The sequence below is a fragment of the Typopeltis vanoorti genome, chromosome 4 (assembly GCF_054136105.1).
Source record: "Typopeltis vanoorti isolate ZY-2024b chromosome 4, IOZ_Tvanoo_1.0, whole genome shotgun sequence".
Taxonomy (NCBI): Eukaryota; Metazoa; Arthropoda; class Arachnida; order Uropygi; family Thelyphonidae; genus Typopeltis; species Typopeltis vanoorti.
In genome coordinates this window covers 48676330-48699723 of record NC_143552.1, presented here as the reverse complement: position 1 = coordinate 48699723, position 23394 = coordinate 48676330, and the positions used below count along the sequence as shown (strand labels likewise).

At 35.3% G+C, this 23394-nt stretch overlaps 1 protein-coding gene across 4 annotated transcripts in view; it reads right to left on the bottom strand.

Annotated features, from left to right (window-relative positions):
* Rcd1 (Reduction in Cnn dots 1) overlaps positions 1-23394 on the bottom strand; it is a 234562-nt gene that overhangs the window by 69303 nt on the left and 141865 nt on the right. For all 4 annotated transcript variants that reach the window (XM_090391133.1, XM_090391131.1, XM_090391134.1 and 1 more), the window contains exons 9-10: positions 18247-18321; positions 2949-3170 (exon numbers count right to left, since the gene is read on the bottom strand). In XM_090391133.1, coding sequence (XP_090247259.1) covers positions 2949-3170; positions 18247-18321 — 297 coding nt within the window. The remainder of the gene's footprint in view (positions 1-2948; positions 3171-18246; positions 18322-23394) is intronic.

The window sequence follows — 23394 nt, the reverse complement described above, 5'->3', positions numbered from 1 at the left end:
GCACATAAGAGTTCTAAATTCCACGATACTGTACAAAGTAAAAATAAGCGCCTCCGTAGTGCAATTGGAAGAATTACAGTACGTTACGCCCTTCAAATGGAAAAGCCCTAAGTTCGAGTCTCATCATGATGGGAGGAATCTCTATATGGACTTTTTCAATTGAAGGTGAGTTAGCCGATCTCATACGGAGGTAACAGGGTTTCTTCTTGCGGAAACTCTGGTTTTTCATCCCGCATATAGACAAATTAGCCTGTCAGAACACACGCAATTTACAGACAAAAAATACTAGCGGTGGTGGTGGTGGGCAGTAGATACCACTGATGTAGATGATTGGTAGTAGAGGTTCGGTGTAATGGTGGAGACGGAGAGTTGTACAATAGGTGTCCTTCCCGCGATGAGTCTTCGGACTCCTTGGAGGTGTCATGAATAATAATAATAAGGAAACTACAGTATTTGCAGATTTTCAAACTTCCATATGCCAAGGTCAACTACTAAAATTGGATGTGCATCACCTTTAGACCACCTCTTAGAGTGAAAAGGAGGAAACTTCCCAATACTAGTTCTTCTGCACCAAAGAGGAAAAATTCCGCTAGATATTGCCATGTGTGTTCAAACATTTCACTTGAAGCGAAGAAAAGGAGGGAGAGGGAAATGTATCAAATGTTATGTTGCCCTATGTGCGTATCCTGCTTTAAAAAATATCATATAATGGCAAAATTTTTAAAGAATGATGGCGATCATAAAGAATGTTCAGTATGTATCAAAATACTGAACAAGATGCTCATCATGATCATCGATTTCCTGATTTGTACCCCCCCCCCCAAGGGGGTGTTCAGTTTACATTATCAATCTCCAATCAACAATTTTCCTCCAAATCAATCAATTACTTGTGAGTACTCCAATATTATTATACCTAACATTTCGTGCTGCTAAGGCACTTCTGACCGAATCAATCCACTTAGACCTTGGCCTTCCTCTGGGTCTTTTTCCTGCTATCTTGGCATCAAACAACTGTTTTGCTAACCTTTCTTCACTCATTGTATTTAAAAGACCATACCACCTTAGATTAACTCTGCTGATACATTCTCGAAAGCTAATAATGTCAAGTTTCTTTATAATTACCTTTAATTTTTAATATGATTCTGCAATTGATGCTTTAATCAAGTCCAACTCTCAGATCCATAACTTAAAACTGATTTGAACACTGTCTTGCATACTACTGGTTTAGTGTTTTGGTTAATTTCTCTCTTATTCAGCTAGCTACCCATTATATCAGCATTGCTTATTCTGTTGTCAATTTCCAGATTTAACCTGCCATCTTCACTAAAAACTGTGCCTAAACAGATGAAATATTTTACCTGCTCTATAGGATCTCCATTCAGAACAGCTAAAGTTTTCTATGCTCCTGCCTATTTTCATAGTTTCGGTCTTTTTTATTGCTGATTTTCATGCCAAATTTGTTACAGCTGTTATTAGATTCTGCATAAAACAAAGAGCTCAGTTTGACATCTCCAGTTCTAATATCAGACTTGATGCCACTTTCTTTCCTAATGTGATCCATATAGATGAATCACCATATAATTGTAGTGTTTTGAAAAGCATTACAATAAAAAAACCACCTCAGTTTTCCTCGATGCACACACACGCACACGCGCACACACACACACACAAAATCAGTTTCAGATACAAATCTTCTTTGCTATAACTTACTGAAAATAAAATATTTCAATGAAATAAAATAACGTTTGAAAGGGTAAAAAAAAAATTAAACTCATCCTCCCTCAGAAGACTTCAGTGTAAAAGTCTTAATTTCTCTATTTTAGAAAATGATCAATTGTTGAAGAGTTTGTTTGAATAATTATTTCACTGGATAAACTCTCTATTTTTGTTCCAAAATACTTTCCTCTTCTTGCCAAATTACTGGATAATAGATGTAATGCACTTTGGTGCATTATATTACAATTAAAAATAAAATATAATAAAATTTTTCTCTCCTGAACAACTGCAGATTAGAAATCCACCCACACACCGCTAAATGCATTGACTTTCACCCAGCTCTGGAATTTAAACTTTTAAAACAATACTCAAGAGGCCTTCCTTAGATTTATATCTTCTGATGATCATTCAACATTACAACTGACTCTAATTATCTATTTTTCAATTTAATTAATTTAAAATAGTGTAATTTTGAAAGTACTGTAATTATCAAAACTAGAATTTCTTTCCTAGGAAACTGGAATCCCCACCTGTTTTATTGGAACAGAAAATCATGAGAACTGTGATAAATATCACAGGAAATCCTAGATATTTTAATTTTTTTCTGCATCCAAAATAAAAAGGTATACCATTTTACTTGCTAAATAATTATATAACACATGAAATTATACTTATTTCCAGAGTATGACATTTTCGAATAAAAATAATTTTTACTCTTATGTACAATATTTAAGCTGTAATGTTCCATCGATATTACTCACAGATTCAGCTCTGAGTAGCCAATATTACTGCCACATTATTAGTAGTAGTATTTTACTTTATCCCCACTGTCCCACAATGTCTAATCCAAAATCATTTGTTTGCAAATATTTTATTAAGAATTCCAATTAAGATTTTTATTACACTTTTTGCTTGGATAGTGTGAATAAGTACAATGGATTTCCAGAAGTGGTTATAAGTTATCTGCCAGTGAACGACTTCAAGGAAAGGTATAATTCACACACTTGGTGTTAGCAAAGGTATGAATAAAATTAGTGTGAGCCTCCCACAATGATTCTTCAGACTCCATGGAGATGTCCACAATGATTCTTCAGACTTCATGGAGATGTCTATATCATAATTATCTAACCAGTATAATACACTTCTAAAAATATGAAGGAAATAAATTGTCAGTAATAGAATACGTATTTTCTGTATAACATTGCAAAAAAAGTTATCTAATAAATACCTACCACAAGGCATCTATCTACCATAGCCTGAGTAATGCCTTCTAACTTTTTCTTTATCTGTGACACTCTCAGCATGTCATCTGCTCCTCCAACGACAACTAATCCACTTTTGGCTCTCATTCTCTCCCTGAAATCTTCAATATCATCAACTGAACAAGTGTTAGCATTCTGTCCTATTACAAACAATGTTGGCACTTTACTGTCTAATAGTGGGTCATCCAGATCCTATATCATTAAAAAGAAATTTCAAAATAAATTGTTATCAATGAACTAGTTGGAACAATATTTTGTTATTTTTAACTAAGCCCAATATTAAATACACTGTTTAAAAAATAAATAATTAATTTGATTTTATATCTCCTTAATGGGGTCACTTACAGGTCAAAGCTGGATAATGGAGACGAGACTTCCACATAGGCTATTGAGGAATGTCAAGAACCAACCAGGACTTCTGACATAAAGTCAAACCTCATTTTCTTGTAGTGCACCTTATTAGCAGGTACCTGGATACTGGATGAATGAGAATGGACTGGCAATTTGGGATTTAGCTGACCAAACTGTAATCTTATTGGCTTAAACTAAAATAAAATGATGGTACAAAATGGAGTTCCAGTGAGCATTGTCCAGTTAAATAAGGTTCCACTGCTGTTTTCATCAGGGACAGCAAAACAGCAAAAAGTAAGCTACTAGTGCAAATTCCAACTCAACATCCAGAGTTCAAGATAGGCACTATCAACGAAAGGAAAAGAAATGACACTAGCAGACGAACTGAATAAATACCAAATCAATATGATAAATATTAACAAAACAAAACAGGTTAGATTCTTCTATGCAATAAATTCAAGTGTTATATTCAGGCAATAATGATCACAGAAAATAAAGAGTACCTACAGTATTCAACACTAAATATAAGGATAATCTTGAATGGCAGGCAATATCAAGTGGAATGATGTGGGCAAATATCAGGATGGGGAATACAGAAATACAGAACAAGAGAGATATTTGTGTTTATAGTCTCACAGAAGGTTTTGCTAAAGAAGTGAAGGAATTTTTCAAGGAATTAGAGAAGGCAACTGACATGAAGAAAAAAAGGAAAAGGTGGTCCTGGTTGGATATCTAAACAGCAGATCCATGATTACCAGGAATATAGAAATCTTTTTGAAAAATTTGGAGAAAATTGCAATGAAGAAATAATAGTAAGTAACTCTGCTGGATATGGGCAAATATCAGGATGGGGAATAAGTTGGCCTTAGTTAGCATTATGTCCTAGTTCAGGACATGGACTAGTCATTATTAACACCATGTTCCAACATAAAAATGTGTACAAATTCACATGGAGAAGAGACACAAGAAATAAGACAGTCTCATTTACTATGTTATTGCTGATAATGATATCATCGCACACTAGTTCAGGACATAAGAGTATACAGAGGATATGAAAGAGGAAGTGATCACCATTTAGTTTTGAGAAGGAAAATTACAAAGCATTTTGAAAAGAAAAGTGTGTATGAAAGTTTTAAAAAGAATTAAAGTTGAGCAGCTTTCAGGGGCAAATTGTAGACTCAAATACACAAATATTATTGGACAAAAAAAATGAAAGTGATTGAAACCAAGAATCGAATCTTGGAGATTCAGTGGCACACACTCTGAAGTAAACATTAACTGATTAATCTCGAGAAGGCATGTGGCACAGCTGCCTGCGAGAACAGAAAAATCAAAACTTCATGGTGGACTCACAAAGTTAAAGAGGCAGTCAAGAAAAAGAAGAAAGCACATCACAAGTTCCAGGCAAATAAGTCAGTATGTGCTCTGAGAGAATGCAGAGAAAAATGTAAGAAAATGAAGCAGAGTGTAAAACTAGCAAAAAGAAATCATGGAAAGACTTTAGGAAGAACCAGGAAGGTGGCAAAATATTCTTGATACTATTGAAAAAATGTAGAAATGGAAGAAAGAATACTGTAAAAGGAATCAAAGATGATAAAGGTGGCATGAAAACTTAAAATAAAATTCTACAGGTCTGGAGTAATTACTTTTCAAGAGTGATAAATGAAACAAGCAGTAACAGTACAGTGGTGGAAGACATTGAAGATGAATATAACCAGAAATAAATATTAACAGTTGAGGTACAAAAAACCTGAAATGTGGGAAAAGCAGCTGGTGATTAGTGATATTCAAAAGAAATGCCTAAATATGGAGGTATAAAAGTTTTAGTGGCTACACTAGATAATTCAGAAGGCCTGGTCAGAGGATTGAATTCAAGATGACTGGAATACAGTTCTTATAGTACCCATCTATAAAAAGGCAAATAAAACAATGTGAGAATTACAGAGGAATTTCCCTACTCATTCATTGAAGTGAACGAGTAAGGAAAAGTAAAGTAAAACTACATTTTACTTTACTCTTGCATTAAAGTAAATGATATCATATATGTAAAAGAGAGATATCCTTAAATTTTATATGATGTACACTGCTTAGAAAAAAAGTCAAAGGACACCATAGCGTGAGGAACAAACTGTGCTTTATGGAGAAGTATGATAGGTTTGTATGAATAGGCCAGCGTGTGAATAAAGATCTCGCACAATGAGTCTTCTTACTCCATGAAGTTGACTCTCTGCACGTCCATCTCGGTATGGTATCACTGATTGTTGACCTGGGATGGCCCAATTTGTCAACAATTTGCTGAACAGATATGCCTGCAATAAGGCATCCTATCAAAATGACTCTCACAATATTTCCTTATATAATTCAGTATTCTATATAGTAACTTATTCTTATTATTGAAATAATTTATTCTATAGAATTAATTTCTTACTTTAACTAGGTAATTTATAAGATACGTAGGTATTCTATTGAATAACTAAGTAGTTCTAGTTAAACTTAAAAAAAAAATTATTCGTTGACAAAATGTCACACTGGTTCATTATATTTCTGGAATAAAGAATATGACTTTCACTTTTATAAATTTATTTATAAGCCTGATGAATACAAATGAAGAACATAATAGTAAAAATAATATGTTAATGTAAACAGTGTGAAAAGAGACATTTGTTTATTTATCTGTTCATGATAAATTATAATGACATTTGAATTTCAAACATTTCTTTTCATACATGAACATTTTGTAGTCAGACATCTTTGCTTACGTGCACATTTCACAAAACCCTAACCTCTATAAGCTGACTGCACTGTAGATACCTTTGAAGAAAACACTTTTTATGGTGGTACTTCTTCAGGGGGAAACAAGATTTTTGTCACAAAGAGCTAAATTGTAAACTTGTGTATAATCTTTTATAATTTCTTTCCTAGTGAAGAATTTATAAAACCATCATTAGTTTTGTAACTGTCATCACTGATATGGTAGTTGAGTCTTACTGATTATATGATAAGAGTATCTAGATGTGTACAGTCATGAGATAAAAATCTAGATTTCATAAAGTAATTACAAAAAATTAAAAGTACTGAAAAAAATATCCTTTGCGATTATGGTTACTATAAAGTTATGACATTCTCATGGTTTAAGAGATAGTAAAACTAACTGTCCAAAAATAATATTCAGATACTGATATATTACATCGCTAAAGAAGATTTATTTCAGTTTTATGAACCTACTTGTCAGCTGAACATGGAGGCAAAGATAAAATGATTACGGAATTAAACAGGTGTTATGAAACAGAAAATATAGGTGTTGATTTATTACAATAAAGAGCCAAAAGGCTTCATTTCGGCAATGCAAAATTATATAAATCAAGTGAATATTAAATCCGACATTATTTCAAAACCAAATACAGAATCTATAAAAGTTTCTTATGAAATATGACCAGAGAGCTTACAGGAATACACTCACTGGCATTTACGAATTGCCCTAGCCGGACCTTATAGGAGAGATGATCGCTTTGCCAAAGTGTCCATATATTTGCCTCCTATTGGTCCATTTTGATAAGGTTTCACTGGCCTCACAGTTATTTCTAACTGGTTGGTTTTCATCAGAGACCAGGCAGAAATCTTAAGAGAGCAAAAACTTTCAATACTAAGGAACTTGAAGTGTCAGAGAGGTGTATTTTTTTGTAAGCGAACTCTTGGTTGGTGCTTAAGGTTTCTGCCTTGTCTCTGACAAAAACCAACCAGTTTGAAACAGCTGTCAGGCCAGTGAAAGCTTATCAAAATGGACCAATAGAATGTGAATATATGGAAACTTAGGAAAGTGATCATCTCTCCTATAAGATCCGTTAGGGCAACTCATAAATGCCAGCGAATGTATATTCCTGAAAGCTTTCTGGTCAAATTTCGTATTAAACTTTTATAGTTTCTGTATTCAGCTTTGAAATAATGTTGGATTTAATATCCACTTAATTCATATAATAGCTGCTGATAGCTTATTTGAAGCATCCGAGCAGAAAAATAAAAGTGAGAAAAAAAGTGTGTTTGTAAAATGAATGGCAATTTCTAAACAAATAGTCGTTGTCAAGTAGGTTTAATAGATTTTTCAATCACATTTGACGTTTTTGATGAAAAACGTTTTTCCTCCAAAGAAGTGCCACAAGAGCAGTGTAGCTTTGAAAGATACCTACAGCATAGCCAACTGATACAGGTCAGAGATTTTGTGAAATGTGTAGGTATGAAAAGATGTCCAACTACAAAATGTCTGCAATTCAAAAGTCATTACTGTTTTATCATGTGCAAATAAACACTATTCAGAAGACAAGCAAAAAATCTAGCCCAAACACCCTTAACTAATCACATTTTTACACAACTTTCAATGCGAACCCTTGTTATCTCCAACTCATCATGTACTGAAATATTTCTTTTTTTTATTAATCTTACAGAATTTATTTAGTAACTTATAGGTTTCTATCATGAGCCCTCTTTCTGTTTACCATCTAAACTTTGCAGCTCACACACCTTCGGTCTGTCCTCATAGGTGCCATTCCACACACCTATCAACAGCTAGTCATTCATCTCTGAATCCTCTCCATACCACTTCCTGACCCCCCCCCCCCCAAGAAACTTGCATGACCAAATCAGTACACACTAGTCAAAATACAGCTGAATCATAGCCTTATAAAGAGAGATGATAACTTCTCTATCTTTACTTGTTAATGTTTTTCAACATCCAAGTAATCCATTAAGCTATTTTGTCAACTTTTAAAATATGTCCTCTGAAATTCAACTCTCTGTCATTTATTATCCCCAAATCCCTAGCCTCATCAATTTGCTGCAATCCATCATTCATTCTGTGTTGGATTTGATCCATAGTATGTGATATTTTCAATTCAAAGTGCATAAGCCTACATTTTGCAACATTAAATTAGCAACCATTATCCTTTGTCCACACTGCCAATTTATTTACATCATCCTACAGGATATTGTTAAATTGTGAATGAAGATATTTATAATTAATAATACTTCATTCATAATTAACATGATCTACCACATCATAAGCAGAACATATTTAAATTTATTTTGTTAGTCTCTTGCTTATAAAATGTTATTCATGTAATTCCTTTTGAGTTTTGTTAGTTAATTTTATTTATGTAATTTTAGGGTATTTCATAGACATGAAAAGATTCTGTATTAAAGTGTCATTTATTTTATTTGCTTTATTCCTTTAAAAATAATAATATAAGAAGCTGTGAACATTTTTGAACATTAAAGTTTTGCAACATTAAATTAGCAACCATTATCCTTTGTCCACACTGCCAATTTATTTACATCATCCTACAGGATATTGTTAAATTGTGAATGAAGATATTTATAATTAATAATACTTCATTCATAATTAACATGATCTACCACATCATAAGCAGAACATATTTAAATTTATTTTGTTAGTCTCTTGCTTATAAAATGTTATTCATGTAATTCCTTTTGAGTTTTGTTAGTTAATTTTATTTATGTAATTTTAGGGTATTTCATAGACATGAAAAGATTCTGTATTAAAGTGTCATTTATTTTATTTGCTTTATTCCTTTAAAAATAATAATATAAGAAGCTGTGATGTATGTAATTTTAATATATCCAGAAGATTCCTTGTGATATCATTTGATTAGGTGTGAGAAATAATGCAAATTTCTCCTAGCGTGTGTTGGAGCTTGAACTACTATATACCAAGGGAAAAGCAAGTTCGATGTGAGCTAAACCGGTGAGAACCAGTTACTGGTGGGAAAAAGGAACGGTAGACACAAAAACGAAAGTAAAAAGGAGAAACGAGTGAGGGAGTATAGAGAACGGTAGCTAGAGACTGAAGGGGGATTTTGACATGCCGAAAACGGAATAGAAAGGACCGGGAATTACTTGGCATTTTAACTTACCTTTTTAGGAGTTGGATTTCTACCAAAACTTCCTAACGCCTAGCAGTGGAAAAGTGCAGGACATAGGATAACATGTATAAGAAAATGAAGAAATGGGTAGATAATTTAAACTGAGTGCAAAAAAGGTTATATTCTCCCGAGTCTATAAATCAATCGCGGAAATAGAAGATTCTTTTAAGTTTATGTTACTACAAAGTAAAAGTCAGCAAGGACTTTAAAGATGTTGTTCGATCTCCTTATGATGTGAAGAAGCTATATCCTGGTAAGATTACTTTATTATACTTAGTGTGAAGTAATGAAAATTAATTCCGCTGAAAGTAATTTATTCCTAGTTGCTGTATTTAGCAAGTCAAGATTTAATGTGTGATGTGCTAAGACTTTTCCCCTCTTCAAGTGACAAATGCTATATTATTGAATTAGGTGTTCATTGACTGAACGAGAATATTGAGAAACCTATTTGTTGTAATTTAGGAATCTCGAACTTACAAGAACTAATTTTGATTGACTGAGCTCAGAGAATTACAAATGAATGGCTGATGGTTCATGAGTTGTATTCTTTCTGAATATCTTGAACTGATTTGATATTTAAAATGTTTTGAGATGTAACCTTCGTCAGAGTAAAGTTGTGATAGAAGTTCTTTATAACAAGAAGAATAAGATCTGCTAATATAGTTTTTAATTATAAATTTTAAGCTCAGCTGAGTAGTATATTAGTATCTTAATGAGAGCTTTATATTCGTTCAATTGTAATGTCCCTGTTGCAATACTGTGTTATGATGTAATTTATGTGACACTGCATTAAATAATTTTAATTTAATTGAATCTTGTATTTGCCTGATTTTTTCATTGCACCGCTCATTAAAATAATTTGAATCGTAGCGGGAACCTTATATAATAAAGAAAACCTTGGCCTAAAATCAGTTTTATAATAACCTAGTACAGTTGATGGTTGATTTATCAAAGTTGCTCATGCAATTCAGAACATGGAGTGGCGCAGTATAATATAAATTTTCTTCATGTTCGGATGATATATCAGCCTACGATTAGTTAAATACTAACGAGAGAGAACTATAAGACGATAAAACTTGATTGAGCAGAAGCTACGATCCAACAATATCTATATCACCTTCATCAACTATTGCCCACCCCAGCTTTGCATTGACAGCAAGCAGCTGAATATCCATAATTTAATCATTCCCACTAGTCACTGTCATTCTCCTAGATTCCATTTCACCATATATTAATATCTGGTGTCTGTCAGTCCCCCCCCCCCCCCCACACACACACATATCCATGCCACCAACTTCATATCCATTCACATTTGCTCCATCTTATATTATGATGTAGCCATTTCTTCGCTGTCGCTTTTGCATAAATTACTAAGGCAGAACTTACCTTTTACTAAGCCATGCTGTCAACTATAGAGATCATATTCCTATCCACCCATTCCTGGATTTTACCTTTAACCACCACTCCTAAGATACTAATTGGTCTGTAATTTGTTACTGCTGTCTTGAAACGAACTTTATATAATGGAATTATCATTTTTCCACAACCTTGCTAGACCTGAGACTTAGATTTAATAACGTCATCAGATCTGCAGGTTGTCTTGCACATTCTCATAACAGTGGGCCAACATGCCATCCAGTCCTATTGCTGTATTCACACAGATATTTTTCAATATGCTGAGCACCTCCATTTCATCTAATTCAATTCTTGCATCACCCACTGAAAAGTCGCCACCTGGATGATACACCCTTGCAAAGTGATCATTAGTAGTAGCTTGACTACTACTAAGCTTGACTGCTTCTGTGTTATCCTAAATTATCCTTCCATAATCTTTCTTTCTCTTTCTTGCAACATAGAGAAAAAACTCTTTTGCATTTATTTTGTCCTGCTTAGCTAATTTTCTCTCATAACCTGATTTGTCCTTGCTTACCATACTAGTCACCATTCTTGCTGGCACTTTGGATTGCTCATAAGCACTTTTTTTTTTTTTTTTTGTTTATATACCCTCCTCAATGCTTTCTTTTTTTGCAGCTCCTGCTTTATATCACACTTCTCACCCATTTAACCCTATTTGGTTTATCCTCTTAAACCTGGGTATGCAGTCCGATACTGCTTCTCTCAAACATTCCCTGACCACTTCCTGCACTACTGACATTCTTTCCTTGTAGTTTCATATGCCATTGCACTGCTCCAAGCTGCCTCCCAAGTTTGTCATAATCACCAAGTAGTTCTTAAGAAAGAATTTTTGTAGATGTCCATATGTTTAGCAACTTCCCAGAACAAGACAGCATAGTTACTTTCCTCAATTAGAGGCTTAGTTGCTACCGTGGATATGAACAGATCTTCTGACGATATTACCAGATCCAACAGCTTTAAACTCATAGTTCCCCCCCCCCTCCATCACATGTTGTTTCCCATAGTTATCTCTTAGTAACTGCATAAATTCCACTTCCAACTTGCCACATGCCCTTTTCTCCTTTCAATCTATATCCCTACAGTTCAAGTCCCTCATAATAAGTGCTCATAACAGTAGCATCCAACAATATATTTTATCCTATTGGCTTCTATCTCACACATAATAGCCTCAAATGAACCACCTCCCTCAGATCTAAAATCCTACTTAACTATTTTTGTTGGTTGAAGTTCTTCAGCTATCAGTAGTAATACCTCTCCTCCTGTCCTTGCTGAACATATAATACCTTACCTCTCATTTCTGTTAACTAGGTTTTGCTTATGCTGAGAATTTTTGGCTAAGTACAGCTGACTAATATCAAAAACATGTCTCCTTTATTTCTGATAGTTTAGGCATTCGTATACATGCATTTAATTATCCTCTTTGGTGACCACTTGGTGCAAGATTACTGAATATTACTGAAAGACGGCATAGTTACTTTCCTCAATTAGAGGCTTAGTTGCTACCGTGGATATGAACAGATCTTCTGACGATATTACCAGATCCAACAGCTTTAAACTCATAGTTCCCCCCCCCCCTCCATCACATGTTGTTTCCCATAGTTATCTCTTAGTAACTGCATAAATTCCACTTCCAACTTGCCACATGCCCTTTTCTCCTTTCAATCTATATCCCTACAGTTCAAGTCCCTCATAATAAGTGCTCATAACAGTAGCATCCAACAATATATTTTATCCTATTGGCTTCTATCTCACACATAATAGCCTCAAATGAACCACCTCCCTCAGATCTAAAATCCTACTTAACTATTTTTGTTGGTTGAAGTTCTTCAGCTATCAGTAGTAATACCTCTCCTCCTGTCCTTGCTGAACATATAATATCTTACCTCTCATTTCTGTTAACTAGGTTTTGCTTATGCTGAGAATTTTTGGCTAAGTACAGCTGACTAATATCAAAAACATGTCTCCTTTATTTCTGATACTTTAGGCATTCGTATACATGCATTTAATTATCCTCTTTGGTGACCACTTGGTGCAAGATTACTGAATATATGTGTGCAAGATTTTTCACTATGCATAAACCACTGGTCAGTAGTTGGTTGGTTGGTTTCTAGTTTATTTGATACAAAAACTACAAAGGTCATACTGTACCATACTAAACTGGTTAGTAGTAACTTTCGTTGAATATGTCATTAGAAGTAATTATCATAAACATACAGGAATAACCATCTATAAGACAAGATCAAAACTGGATCAAAATCGTTATAAAATTACATCACCTGAATGATAAGCAAAAGATCCAATCACAAAATGTTTTCTCCATCCTTTATAACTTCATATAGTAAAAGTTTATTTTTCACTTGGTTAGAGTATAATAAATTTAGTTTAATCCTTTATCCAATTGTGAGCAAACAAAGTTTGCGCCTGAAAGTATCTTCAGGACTGGGGTAAGGTGGTACAACACCAGGGCACTCCTTGCAAAGGTGGAGCAAGCTACCAACACTCCTATCTCAGTATCTCCCATAATGCAAAACACATCTCCTTGCGGATATGTCTAATGTTATGCATTAAGGGAAGGGCCACAACCCAGACTAGTTTTGACCTTTATTGAGGTCTCTTCAGTGGGAGCCAGGCCCAAGTGGAGATACCAGGCAAAAGCATTAGCAAGTCATCTCTGCCTATAGGAGTTGCCAATTTTGCAAGGAGTGCCCTGGTGTTGTACCACCTTACCCAAGTCCTGAAGATACTTTCAGGCACAAACTTTGTTTGCTCACACTTGGATAAAGGATTAAACTAAATTTATTATACTCTAACCAAGTGAAAAATAAACTTTCAACATCTTTCTCTAAATCCAGAGTAATTTATTAAAAAAGGTGGCACACAATTTGGCAACTTCTATAGGTAGAGATGACCTGCAAATGCTTCTGCCTGGTATCTCCACTTGGGCCTGGCTCCCACTGAAGAGACCTCAATAAAGGTCAAAACTAGTCTGGGTTGTGGCCCTTCCCTTAATGCATAACATTAGACATATCCACAAGGTGATGCGTTTTGCATTATGGGAGATACTGAGATAGGAGTGTTGGTAGCTTGCTCCACCTCTGCAAGGAGTGCCCTGGTGTTGTACCACCTTACCCCAGTCCTGAAGATACTTCAGGTGCAAACTTTGTTTGCTCACACTTGGATAAAGGATTAAACTAAATTTATTATATTCATATAGTAAAGGTTAACACATTGATATGTGTTAATGTAATCACTGATGTATAGGGGTGTGTTGATGGTAGGACTACGTTTGAAGAGCTCCGAAAGATAAGTTATTTAGTTCTCAAAAAATAGCGTTATCAGTTTAAAAATTGTGCCAGAATTATAGTATATTGCAGAGTTAAGCTGGTTAGCATAAAAAGTTTGTTTTAATTAGTGTTAAATTAGAATTTTGATAAAATAAGATAGATATGTAGCATAGCACATGGCACCAATGAGTAGAAAGACAATGGTGTCCATATCATCGCCATCTTTGTTTAAAAATTTTAACCAAAGGGAGTTCGTTCAGTGTAACGTCTGTAGGATGTATGCTTTTCCCCAGAGCGGCTGGAGTTTGGTTCGATAATGATAGTGGTGGGAAAGTGTAAGGCAAGCAAGGATTTGAAGTGTGTCTCAGGTTGTGAGATCAATGTAGTAGATGAAAGTCATAATGTGATAGAAAATAGTGATATGATAGGAATTTGCAATGTAGTGCCAGATAGCATTGAGAGTGGTGTTGAAAGTGAAAGTGAAAGTGCAGAGCGAGAGAATGGTTTGACTGATAAAACAATTAAGAGTTAGTTGCAATGAGGGAGATTGCACAGTTGTGCAGAATGATACATAGGGCGAAGTGGCAGTTGGAGTGATTACAAAATTGTTTACCAAGTGCATCAGCTAACGGAAAGAAGCAAATGTGTGATAAGAAAAATTAGAGCATGATCGGGAGTGTAAAAAAAATGAAGGAGCGAGTGTTGCATCGTGATTCAATAGTAAGAGGTGAAATAGATGAGAGTGTGACAAAATCGTACTTACCGGATCTGAAAATTATGGATGTAAGTGAGGCTATTAGAGCGCAAGAGCAGAGGGTGAAAGAACTGATAGTAGTGGCAGGAACGAATGATTTAAAAGATGAAAAATTTGCTATGAGAGAGGACTTGAAGGAATTACTAGAGGTAGCAAAAGAAAAGAGTGAGAGAGTTAAGATAGTGAGTCTGTTGCCACGGTATGACAGAGAAGAGTTGAGAAGCAGGGCCATAACTGCACATGACTATGCGCAGGTTATGCAGGAGGAGTGGTGTGGAGTTTGTGGACATGTGGAGTGAGTTTGATGGGCGAAAGAACTTATACAAGATGGATCGTTTGCACCTGGACGGATTTGGCATGCGGAGACTGGAAAAAGTGTTGCTGAATGAAGTGAATGTGCAGAATCAGGGAAACTAGAGCTATTGGGGGGGGGGGGATATGCAGACATAAGTGAGGCAGTTGTGTGCAAGAATGTGTATAATATGCCAGAGCTAGTATGAAGGACAACAAATCAGAATGGGATAGTTAGTATAAGGCATCAAGATAGGGGTAGGACTAACGGGCTTCTGCACTTCATGTATACTAATGCCAGGAGTATTAGGAATAAGAAGGAAGAATTTTTGGCCTTAGTTGGCTCTTCCTGGCCACAGGTTATTGGCATTAGTGAGACATTGCTGACAGAAGATGATTTAGCTAATGGAATAAAATGTGATGGGTATAGTGTGTTCAGGAGGGACAGAGAGAAAAAAATGGTGGGAGGAGTGTTATTGATGATAGCTGATGAACTGCAGCCAAGGAGAATCGAAGTGAAATGCAGGATAGTTAAAAGAACACATTTGAGGCTATTTGGTGTGAGGAGATTGAGACTAGCAGAACAAAATATACAGCTGGGTGCTGCTATAGAGCAGATGATATACAGCTGGTGGAGATAGTATGCATAAGCAAATAGATGCAAAGAGTGGAAGGAGGGTAATTATTATGGGGGATTTCAACTATGGTAACACTGATTGGAAGGAGGAGAGGACATGTGGGAGGAAGGAATTGGATTTTATGCAGTTATTAAGGGATAACTACCTGAGACAACATGTAATGGAATATACTAGGGGTTCGAGAGTGCTTGACCTAGTAATTGTATCTGAGAATTTGACTGTATTGAATATGACCACGTTGCCACCAATTGGTGAGAGTGATCATAAGGTCTTGACCTGGGAGGTGGCTAAATGCGTGGAATTTTCAATTAAGACAAGGTACATGTGGAATTACCGGGTTGGTAAGTATGACAAGCTTAGGAGATTTCTTGGTTCAGTGCCAGGCATTTAAAACTGCAAGGGCTGGAGGTTGATATTGCATGGGAAGCGGTAAAGGAGCGTTTGAAGGAGGTAATGGCTGACTGTATACCTAGAGTCCGGATAGTAAATCAAGTAGGGGTTAAATAGATGAATAACACCATTAAGCTTGAGCTGCAAAAAGAAACAACTGTGGAGGGAATTTAAGGAGAAAGGTGACCGGCAGGCACACGAACAGTATAAAGCACAGGCCAGAAGGGTAACGAGTGTGGTAAAAAAAGCAAAAGCGGATTATGAAAAGAAATTAGCCCTGCAAGCTAAAGAGAATCCCAAACAGTTTTTTCGATATGCTGCAAGTAAAAGAAAAATGAATACGGCAGAATGATTTTAAGGAATGCCGATGGTAGGGAGGCAACTGAATCAGTTGATATAGTGGAATTACTGAGTGAGCACTTTGCAAGAGTATATCATCCAGGTGGTGAAACTGCAGAAATGAAGGAACCAATAGCTTAAACAGGAATTGAGGTGAATGAAATGGAGGTGAATAGCATATTATAAAACCTTAATGTGAATACATCTGTGGGATTGGATGGTATACTAGCTCGGGTCTTACGTGATGCAGCTAAAGAATTGTCAGTACCCTTGACCATTTTGTTTAATTTGAGTCTCGGGTCTGGGCTAGTCCCAAGGGGGTGGAAAGAGGGGAAAATAGTTCCACTGCATAAAGGAGGTTCCAAGACTGCTGTTGCAAATTACCGACTGATCAGCATATCAGGAGTCGTTGTCAAGGTTTTGGAAAAAGTAGTCAAAATATCAAGAGAAAAATACAGGAATGGATAGATGAAAATGGGATACTGCATGGGGGACAGCATGGTTTTGTGAAGGGTAGATCATGCCTCAGTAACTTGCTCACGTTTTATAACACAGTGATGGCCGAACTGGATAAGGGTAATGGGTTTACAGTGATACTGCTGGACCTTGCTAAGGCCTTTGACAGGATACCACATGGAATTCTAATCAGTAAACTGCAGCATATGGGAATGGATATAGGGTTGGTGAGATGGATAGGAGGGTGGTTGATGGAGAGATATCAGAGAGTAGTTTATTCAGGAGTAGAGTCCAAAAGACGGCCTGTGACGTGGTATGCCACAGGATTCTGTTCTTGGACCACTACTATTTAATTTGTTCATTAATGATATTGGAAAGGATCTGAGAGGAACTATTCATTTGTTTGCTGATGATGCAAAGTTGGGTAGAGCAATAGTGAATGCACATGATGTCAAAATTTTGCAGGATGATTTGGATAGATTGGAGGACTGGGCTAAGGAGAATGGATGTCATTTTAATGTGGCAAAGTGTAAGGTTATGCATTTTGGGGTGAAAAGATAGCAGTAGTATACTCCAGAAGATTGACAAGGCCAAGGATTCAGGAGTGTTGGTGGATAGAGAGTTGAAGTTTAGGGGACACATTGCAAAAGTGGCTAAATCATCTCATCAAATCACTTGGTTACTGAAGAATACTTTGACAAGCAGAGACAAGCAAGTTATTATTCCTCTGCATCGAGCCTTGATAAGACCCCATCTAGACTATTGTTCCCAGATATTGGTGCCAGGGTTTCTTCTTGATGGAGAGGAGGTGGAGAGGATCCAGATGAGTGACCAAGATGATAGCAAGTCTATGGAATGAACCTTATGAGAACAGGTTGAAGATTTGTGGGTTGCAGAAATTGGTTGATAGGCAGAAGAGGGGGGGGGATATGATTGAGACATTCAAATTACAGAGAGGTTTCTATAAGATTAATTCAGAAGATATTTTTGAGAACAGGACTGGTGGTGGTGGGAGGACTAGGGGCCATCCATAGAAACTGGGCAAGAGTGTGTTTAGCAAGGGTGTTAGAGCTATGTTTTTTACTTGGAGAGTGGTGAATGAGTGGAATAAGCTGCCAGAGTCTGTTGTGGGTGCCATGACTGTGAATGAGTTCAGGCAAAGCATGATAGATACTGTGTGGATGTTGAATAGTTGTTCTTGACATGATGTTTAGGGCCTCCCTCAATGAGTCTAAGGACTCCTTGAAGTTGCCCGTAATAATAATAATAATAATAAAATTGTATACTCCTCCTCTTGTCTCCTCATGAACTTCAAAATATGAAAATATGAATATCAGGTCAAATTATTTTACAAAAATGAAATGTTTGCTGCAGATCCTTGACTTGTAAGTAATATTCTTTTTATACAATTATTACCCCTCGTGATCCATTGATGCCTGTTAGTGGAAATCCAAGACACACCACTGCAGTAACCAATTCTATGAGGGCCACCTACAGAGAAAAAATAAGTAATATTAAAAAAAAAAGTGCATAATAAATAATGTAAATGAAAGAATACAATTTGTAAAAAGTCTTTTATCCAAAATATCATTATTTACTTCAGATCCCAAGTTCCAAATTGACCAGAATGCAGAGATAACATTTTATTAATATATGTCCCAAAACACGTTTTTTAAATTTTCCTAAATTAAATATATACTGTACACAAAATACCATTTGCTATATATTTATTATTAAAACAATTATGTTATATTTAAACTGCACTAAAATTTAACACATTGTTCCACTGATGTCAGACATTCAAACATCCTGTGGTACGGAGAGACATTACTAAAAATAAATTTTCCCTTTTTTTTTGCCATTTTTATATTTTATATAGCAGATTAAGATTGGCAGTTCACCTAGTAATCAGAATCTATTCTAATTTATGTCAAATGACTTAAAAATATTAATCTAGGAATGAAAATTAAAGAAAACCAAGGATCAACAAGAAAAACCAAGGACTTTTCTCCATGAAGTCCAAGGACATATTTTTGCATATTTATGGAAGAGAAAAACAAAAATATATTCTTGAACGTCATTATTTGCACTGTCTTTGTAATTTCTCTTTCAACTAAATTTTAGCTGAATATTGTAATACAGACGAGCTTGTGTAGCTCAGTGAAATGGTGTTTGCACTTCTCAGTGCTTGGCTGCCCAAAGAATGGCAAACAAGGTTCGATTCTAGTTGCTGACTATAGGAACTTTTTCTTCTTCTAAGCCTTTCTTCAACCAGTTCTAAAGTTAGTTGATATCTGGCATGGGCAAGCGGATTTTTTTTTCTCCTGAAACACTAGGGTTTTTCATCGTGTAAATGTAAGAAAATCAACCCCAGAACCCACTATTTCAGACATTAAAAGTATTGTGCTAGGGTTAGGACCATAAGATGGCAGTACTTGAGAGAAGCCTTTTTCATTGGTTGCTGCTTAAAATTAGTGATGGTCCTGGGTCAGTTATCTCTGATTGGCTACTAGTGGAGATTGAACTGCCCACTCAGTCTCCAAAAATTAGACAGGCTTAAAGAAACCTTGCCTACTCCCTATAAGGGAATAAAAGGAGTTAGCTGATTTTTTTTTTATTTGTAATACAGCTCTTTCCTAGCTTAAATAATTTTTTTTTAATTTTTTAACGTCTACAACAGACTGTTTATTTTAAACTTTATTTAGACAGAAGACACAAAATTAATAAAATTCCATGGTAACTACTCCTCGTAGAAACATTGCTCTTATGGTCAAGGTCAACAGCATGAATAATGTAGTTTGCTTTCTGAGTAACACAACTTTCTCTCTGCTATGGATGATCTTACTTTATCACAAGACTGCAGATTGTGTTGATTTCTCAAATTAATAAATGCTGTTTGCTAGCATTTATTTATTTTGTTCTGAAATTTTAGCACTGTTTTATTAAAAAAAAAAGTTCACTTTTTTGTTCTATTTTAACTTTTATTTTATTAATTTCTTTTATTCTGAATGCCTTTGTCAGTGTGCTTCTTATCTAACAATTCACTTAAAGTAACCCAAGTGAAGCAAGTCAGTGCCATATAATAAATCCCATGATCATAAAATCATGTCATGAATATCATTAAATATCATCACAATATCCTACTCTGATTTTGTTTAATTATTCTATTCTACTTCCTTGTAATATTTTCAGAGCTAACACTTCAAACAGCCAAGAAACTTGGCTGAAAGTTTGCTTGCCTGCCTTTGGTGATAAACTGGTCTGCAATCAATCCACTAGGATTTCTGTTAGTTGTAATAACTTGAACTGCTGTGGAAATAATGAATGTTAATATTTGCATAGTAAGAAAAGAAAAGGCAATTAATTACAGTATAACTGCATAACATTTTTTTGTTTTTCATGCATGATGTTCATAATTCCCCACATTTCTACCTTTGATTATAATGTTCTACAAAGCATTGTTTTTCTTTCTGTCATCATATTCCTCCAAGTCTTACATTTGAGTAACAGTAATAATTTAGTTGTAATACTATTAATAATACCGTAATAATGGTAGCAATAATAAATACTGTAATAATTTTCTTTCCATTAATCAATGTTATAAACGAAAAGAAAATATATGTAAGAAACTAAGATTATTAGCTGCACATATAAATTAAAAATATTTGCATTATTTACTTTTATTTTTTTAAAGGCTGTAAAAATATTACGACAGAATATTAGCTTGCTTAATTTTGGGTAGGTGGGTGGGTGCATTATTTCAAGGGCAGGTAGATTTGGGATTTCTGTAGCATTAGTAGCTGCAATGTCTTGAGCAGAAAATGAGAACTTGTTTTTTACAGGATGATGCTATGGTGATAAGTGTTTGTGACAGGAAAAAACTGAAGGCATAAGTAAGCCCAAGAAGAGATCTGATCTTGTTTAGAGATCTTGGATAATATCAATGATTAAGGGAAGTAAAATGAGTACTTCCTTGCAAAAAATAAGATAGGAGTGCATTTTGGTAGACTGAAGTTCACAAGGTTATCTTTACTTCACTGAATAGCAAGATCAGAGATTAAGGCACTGGTAATGGAAAATTTTGAAGCTTCAATGGTTATACTAACAAAGTTTGACAAATGAAGAAGAATGTAGTGTAATGTTATCAGCAAAACTGTAACTAGGATATGAAGCAATGTTTTGTATAAGAGGCAGAGGGTAGGTAAAAATCAGAACCCTAGAGTACTTGCATTAGTGGGGAAATCTGAGAAGAGGAAGCCATCTACTGCAATATGTAGGGAAGAACAAAAAAAAAAAGAAATGGGTGATCCAAATGCAAAGGCAAATCACAAGATTATGGCCTGCCTACCTTTACCTAGAGCTTGCCTGCTGGCAAGTTCTAGGTAAACGTAGGCAGGTCAGATCTGATCGAATGTCCTAGAGATATCAACAGTAATACATGAACGTTTCCAAATATTTTTATGGCTTGTTTGCAAAGGTGGACTGTGGATCAAGAGTGGCTGAATCCATATTGTTGGTCAGTAATTAGCTGGTGAAGATGTTCGCTCTTGATGATCCTCTTTATGATTTCTGAAAGTCCTGAAGTGAGAGTAATAAGATGATAGTTTCATGATTGAATTTTATAATTTTTTTTTTCCAGAATGGACTAAATATAAATTAGTTCTATGCCATAGAGTAGCAACCAGACTAGTGGGAAAGACTGAAAATAAGATATAGGATAGGTGTTAATTCTGGAGCACACATTTTTAGTGCAACTGCAGGAATTCCATCATGACCCTAAGACTTAGAATTGTGAGAAGTAGTTCGTATGGTCATTTATGTGGGAACTAAAGAAGAATAGTGCCAGGAGGCATCAATCTTCTCACCAAGTCTACCTAATTTAGCTCTCAGTAATGTTACAATTGTACCATCAGGATTTATAAGAAATCAGAGAATAGAAGGGAAGAAGTTGCATCCAGTGGCCATTCCAAGAGAGCAGAAAGCTCAATTGCATTTGAACAGGATGTAAGTTTTCTGCATTGAGCCATTTCAAAATCAGAGTTGCATTTATTGATGATTTTTATGCAGCTGTCGAGAACTGCAGCATAGGCCAAAGCAGCAGTTTTCATCTCGAACCACTAATGATATGAAGTTTTTTTTTGGTCTGCCCTGATGTTGGATAACCAAGAAGTGAATAGTGGTTGGGGATTTTGGGTGGAATGGAAGACCTTTATTCCAGTTAGAATTACTTCTGTTATTTGGATGGAATAGGTGTTTTGGTAATCAGACCATGAAAAATAGGTATAGAAGTCACAGGAGTTATCTCATTTAGGAATGTGATTTGCTCTCTTCTGTATTGAGTTTTGAGGGAGCTCTTAGGAGCCCCACTCCAAATGTTACAGCAGTATTTGAGAGCTGGGTAGATTTGTGATTTGTATAAGGTTAATAGCTGTTCAGAGGTGAAGTAATGTCTTGAGCGAAAGAGAAATCCTAGTTTTTTAGAAGCTGGGGATGCAATGGTTGTAATGTGAGGAAAAATAATTTTGTTATGAAAGGGTTGAGCTAGGACTGATGCAGCCAATTCTAGACTAATCAGCTTCTCTGGAGTGATCATTAAAGTATGGAGAAACTAGTTAAGACCTCATCCAGAGGCACTTTCATCTTCTATTGAGGAGACCATGGCTTTGTTTATGCCAGGAGAGGCTTGATGTCAGGGTAATTCCAAGAAGAGAAATCTCATCTTAAAAATGCAGTTATTTTGAGTGTATGCTCTTTTATATGTATGCTCTTACATTTTCTGTAATTCGCACATAAAATAAATAAATAAAACTTATACATTAAATATATGGGAGTGTTGTGGATGGTAATTAATTATTTCATGATGGTGCAAGCTGATTGGATGTGTGATATGGATCATATCCAATACAGAATCTTTGCAGGCTCATTTGAAAAGGCTGGTTCTATAGGCAAATGATAATGAGGTCAGTTCAGCATTGCTAAGTGTAAGTTATGCATACTGGACTGAAGACATTGCAGGTAGAGTATTTTACTGGAAATTTGCTGTTTGGATGGTTAACCACTTGTAGCAAATTTCCAGTAAAATACTCTACCTGCAATGTCTTCAGTCCAGTATGCATAACTTACACTTAGCAACGCTGAACTGACCTCATTATCATTTGCCTATAGAACCAGCCTTTTCAAATGAGCCTGCAAAGATTCTGTATTGGATATGATCCATATCACACATCCCATCAGCTTGCACCATCATGAAATAATTATTTCATGATGTGTATCCACATCAAAGTTGCCAAGTATGTGAAATGCATATTAAAGTTGTAATACTATTGATATTACATTGAAATATCATGGATAAGAAGTGAATGAGGAGTGATATATTCAATCCATATTGATGAACTGTTATTAATGAAGCTATCAAAGAGACAGGGGATGAGAATTAAGCAACTGTGCTGTTAAGGCAATTAAGTTAACACAGTTAACACAATAGACTATTAATTTTTTATTTCTAACCCAACTCTCAAAGTACATAAGTTAAAATTGGTTTGAGCACTGTCTTGTACATGGCTA